Source organism: Protopterus annectens, chromosome 5.part1, assembly GCF_019279795.1.
Source record: "Protopterus annectens isolate FY-2018-M chromosome 5.part1, PAN1.0, whole genome shotgun sequence".
NCBI classification, from domain to species: Eukaryota; Metazoa; Chordata; order Ceratodontiformes; family Protopteridae; genus Protopterus; species Protopterus annectens.
The window spans coordinates 724,219,644-724,224,902 of record NC_056736.1 but is presented as its reverse complement, the minus strand read 5'-3'; the positions used below and the strand labels follow the sequence as shown (position 1 = coordinate 724,224,902).

General features: G+C 42.6%; 1 protein-coding gene across 2 annotated transcripts in view; it reads left to right on the top strand.

Annotated features, from left to right (window-relative positions):
- The first annotated feature begins 4,451 nt into the window (after nt 1–4,451).
- Nucleotides 4,452–5,259, top strand: part of PAK1 (p21 (RAC1) activated kinase 1) — a 1,330,007-nt gene continuing 1,329,199 nt past the window's right edge. The window contains exon 1 of one of the 2 annotated variants that reach the window (XM_044073352.1): nt 4,452–4,583. In XM_044073352.1, coding sequence (XP_043929287.1) covers nt 4,566–4,583 — 18 coding nt within the window. In that variant the 5' untranslated portion in view covers nt 4,452–4,565. The remainder of the gene's footprint in view (nt 4,584–5,259) is intronic. The other variant, XM_044073351.1, reaches the window with a different exon arrangement.

The window sequence follows — 5,259 nt, the reverse complement described above, 5'->3', positions numbered from 1 at the left end:
TACAGCATCTTTCATGGAAAACTGCTTTCCTACTGGCAATAACCTCAGCAAGGAGGGTTTCTGAACTTCAGGCCCTAATGGCAGTACAACCCTTCCTAATCTTCCACCAAGACAGAGTGTCCATGAGGACTAATCCTACATTTATGCCTAAGGTGGTATCCAGAGTGTCCTTAAACCAGGCAATCCACCTACCTACCTTCTTCCCAACCCACAAAACAGAGGGGAAAGAATGCTGCATACCTTGGATGTACACAGACAGCTACGCTACTACCTGGACAGAACAAAAAGTAACAGAAAAACTGACCAGCTTTTCGTAGCCTATGCAACAGGAAGGGAAGGAAAAGCAATTTCCAAACAGACAATCTCCAAATGGATAGGAAATTGCATACGATTCTGTTACTCCTTCCATGGAAAACCAATTCCACAGAACATACGACCTCATTCTACAAGAGCAACAGCCACTACCACAGCCTTCTTACGAGGAGTGGCAACCAAGGACATTATTGAGGCGGCTACTTGGACCTCCGTGCATACATTTGCCAAGCATTATAATTTACCTCTGTATTCCAGATTCCGAGCAGGGTTTGCCACTGCTGTACTGCAAGGGATCCTAACCACACCATAATCTATTCTTCCTCCTCCGCTAGTTGGCTATGGTATTCTACCCAGTTGTTATGACTGCAGATGCATCCATGAAGGACATAGTACAGTTTTGTACCTACCATAAATGTAGATGTCCGAACTGGATAGCATCTGCAGTCAGGATTACCCTCCCTCCTTCCCCTCTGTGGTACTCCTAGGGTATTTACCCTCCTAATAGCTAGCTGGTGGGGGGGGAGTCTCTTATGGTGTATTTGTTTGTATATATGTACATACATGCTTATTTTTTGTGTTTGCCTTCTATCCTTTGGGAAACATTGGCATTTTTACCCAAAATTTAGCCTTCCAAGAGGGCAACTGGCATCTGGGGCAAGAAACACTGAAGAAAATGGTGTCGGCTGATGCCTTTATACCCGAAGACCAGCAGAGATGACGGGTGAAGTGCGACATCAGCCGAAGCCGGACCCGGACTTTGGAATCCGGCCGACCGAAGGGCTGCCTGACGACAGGACAACCCAGTTGTTATGACTGCAGATGCTATCCAGTTCGGACATCTACATTTATGGTAGGTACAAAACTGTACTTTTTCTCTGTCGAGAGGCCATGAGGTTGTGGGAATGGGCGATCTCCACCAACCGTTTTCTCATAGCAACGCACATTCCGGGGCGGTCCAACATCCTAGCGGACAGACTAAGTCGCACCATCCTGTTACCATACGAGTGGTCTCTGAATCTCGAGGTAGCGAATCGGATTTTCGCCGAGTGGGGTCAACCCTGTTGCGATCTCTCTGCCTCTCCCTCGAACACAAAATGTTACGACTACTTCGCTCTCATTCCCCCCCCTGGGGAATCTCCGAGAGACACTCTAGTGCATGCTTGGCCTCCCAGTCTACTTTATGCTTACCCTCCTCTTCCTCTGATGCTAAAGTTTCTACAGAAAGCCAGTCAGTTGGGGAGCAGGATATAATCCTCATTGCCCCATGCTGGCCTCGTCAAGCCTGGTTCCCTTACCTTTGGTCTCATCTGGTGAATCCTCCTTGGATTCTGGATCCCCTTCCGGATCTAAAATCCCACCCCCTAGATCTCCCAGTCCCGAACCTGGACAATCTCAAGCTCACAGCTTGGCTGCTCCAGTTCCACTTGTAGCTAGGACTCCCGGTATCTCTTCCCCAGTTAAAACTATTCTAGTAGCAGCGCACAAGACTTCTACTAGAAAGATCTATAGTAGCAAATGGAAACGTTTCTTCATTTGGGCGGAACGTCAAAATTTGGATCCTTTCACAGCTCCTTTGCCCATGGTATTAGACTTTCTGTCAGGGCTGTTTCATCAGGGGGCTAGCTCCTCCACAGTCAAGGTTCAAGTAGCAGCTATCTCTCATTATCACGTGGGAAATGAGCTGGGCCCTTTGATCACCACGATATTGTGTAAGACCTTTTTGAAGGGCACCTTTCTGCTCAGACCTCGAGTGAAGGATGTAGTCCCTCCTTGGGATTTAACACTGGTGCTTCAGGACTTGACAGCTCCCCCGTTTGAGCCTGCAGCTTCAGTAGATCTTAAATTTTTGTCATGGAAAATGGACTTTCTTGTCGCTATCACCTCTGCTCGAAGGGTCTCTGAACTACATGCCATCTGTGTAAAACCCCCATACCTGACTTTTCACAAGGATAGAGTTTACCTCAGGACCAATCCCTATTTTCTTCCCAAGGTTGCCTCTGAATCGAATATTAACCAGTCCATCAACCTACCAGTCTTTTTTCGTAATTATGCAAACAAAGGGGAATACAAATTAAACTCACTGGATGTGCATAGACAACTTCGCTTCTACATCCACAGGACATCTGGTCATAGGCAATCTGACCAGTTGTTTGTCTCCTTTGCCAAATGTAACTTGGGTAAATCTGTGTCTAAAGTCACGCTGTCTAGATGGATTTCGCAGTGTATCCTTTTAGCATATGAAAGTTCTGCAGGCCTGCACCTCAGGGAGTCCATGCTCACTCTACTCGGTCTATGTCTACATCTGCGGCTTTTAGAGCTAGAGTCTCTTTGGATGATATTTGTTCGGCAGCCACTTGAGCCGCATCTCATACCTTTATCACTCACTATAAATTGGACATTATCTCCAGAGGGGAGAGCATACTTTGGCTCTGCAGTGCTCCGAAACATCCATCCATGAAGGCCGCCCAAGGTCAGGTAGCTGGGGACTCTGTCCCATAGGTTGCTGCACAAATGAAGTTAACTACTTCAGATTAAGAAGTTATGTACTCACCATAACGTTCCATCTGAGTAGGTAAACTTCATTTGTCAGCAACCGTCCCTCCCTCCCTCCTGCCCCCTCACTTACGAATGTTTTCATACTCAGGTCCATGGGTGTTACCCACTTTATCTTTGAGAGTAATAGTTTTCAAGCAGTATCTGCTTTTGGGCAAACTTGATCTGAGGTCAGTCAGGGTTGGCAGGGGATTATGGGTAGGGGGAGGAGCTTGAAGCTCGGATCTAAAGCTGTTGAAAACTGCCGGCTCAGATCCGAGGTCAGATCAGATTTCCATAGGTTGCTGACAAATGAAGTTTACCTACTCAGATGGAACGTTATGGTGAGTACTTAACTTCTTCTTTGTTGCCAGAAAACATGTTCAGTGGATTTGAATAATGTTTAATAAATCACTGTGTGTGTGTGTGTGTGTGTGTGTGTGTGTGTGTGTGTGTGTGTGTGTGTGTATATATATATATATATATATATATATATCTATATATATATATATATATATATATATAAAATTATTATTATTTTTTTTTTTTTTGAGTGAGTTATGTGTCCCATACTTCGATTATTCATTTGTTTGTAAAGTGAAATGCAGGGTAAGGGCATAGATTTAGTGTTTGTGTCTGAGAGCATCTGCAGGTTAGGGTTTAAGTAAGGGCATAGATTTAGTATGTGTGAGTGTTGCGGGTTAGGGTTCAAGTAAGTGGATAGATTTAGTGTTGTGTGTGCATGTTTGTATATAATGAGTGTGCAGTCTTGGGTAGTGTTACAGAAAAGGCTTTCTAAGGTAAAGTGCAGGGTTATAGGGGAAGGTGAAGCCTCTCTTCCCATCTTAGTGATGCATGCTAACCCTGATCTTACACCTTATCTTAGAAAAAAATGTTTCTGTAACACTACCACCATTCATATTAGGTCTTAATATTACAGAAGGGTTTTGGTTGAACGATTGCAAAATGGATGAGTTTTATTTTCGCATCTTTTCTAAGTTTGGTATTTAAGGTTTTTGGTAATGTAAATATTTTGAGATGTTTTGCTATGTTATATACTTTGAATTTTGAACATTCATTCTTTTGTTTGTTTTACATTGGATAACCAGTCAAACTTAGCTGGTGTAAAGATGATCTTGCTTGCCTGGGTTGTGGCTTCCAAAGATAAGTTACAGATAAAGCAGTTTTCATTACTGTGTACTTATGTATATAGAGCCATACATTTGTGTTGCAGATGCAAGCATACATAAAAGCATGTTTATATGCAAACATACAGGTAGCATAAGCAGACTGATCTAGACGTGTGAGACGACTTGCAGAACTGTTATTATTGCACAGTGCATTACAACTCTAGCTATCGATGCTATCCATTTGAAAACTTTGTTCCCTAAGTATTGTATGCGTTTTGTAAATCCATTCACTTTTTACTTCCACCATGCAGTGTTACTTTTTTTTTGGTTTTTTTTGTGTAGTTTGTATTAAATGTTTTCATTAACAAAACCTGTCAATGTGGACTTTACAACCCGTTGTGACTCAGCATGATGATATGACCTCATGTCTGGGGAGGGTTTAATCACAGTGAATCAGTGTTTGTTCTGCACTTGTGGTGTGCGTCTCCAAGAAGGGAAGGACACAGTAGCTCACTGCATGCTTCATGCTTTCCGTTAACAATAAACATGCAATCTGTCACAGCTCAGTAGTGTCAAGAGAAGTGAAAAATGGAAGTGTTGTCCGAGGTGAGATTTCTGCTACTAAGACTTTACATGACAGTAGAGTTCAATGTTTCACAAATGTAGCTATGCTAACAGAACAGTTCCAGTGATATTCTGCATTTGCTAGCACACTTTGTAAAATGTACATTGATTGCCTTGTACTGGTTGTCAGTGATTAGGTAATCATTTTAAATTGTATTGAGAAAACACTGCAGCTTTGTCTTGCTAACTTTTTCTGGAAGTCGTATTGGTAAGAACTTGATTAGTGTAGCATGCATATACTTATGTCTGCGCTAAGGTTTTTTTTTTTTCTTTTATTGGAGCTTAACTGGTTGAAACCTTTCCCTTTGGCTTGAAACGTTTAAGGAAATTATTGTTAGCTGCTGCGTGGTATTTGAATAGAAGCCAAGCAGCCCAGCGTGAATTCAGTTAGGGGAGTGTATTTTATTTTAAAAGTGTCAGCAGCTGGTGTGCCTTCATATCAGCTGTTGTGACCTTGCACATTACCAGTGAAGCAGCTGGATGGAAAACTAATTTATTGTGTGGCAGTTTTGTTTAGCAGGAGATGCAGATTAGATTAAACTGAAATTGCTACTTCTCATTTAAAAAGGGGAGTAGATCAACATACAAGTAATTTTCTGTGAGAAAAGGGCCCAAGAGGAAATGTGCTTGTTCATCTTGCATTCCCAGCATAGTGAAA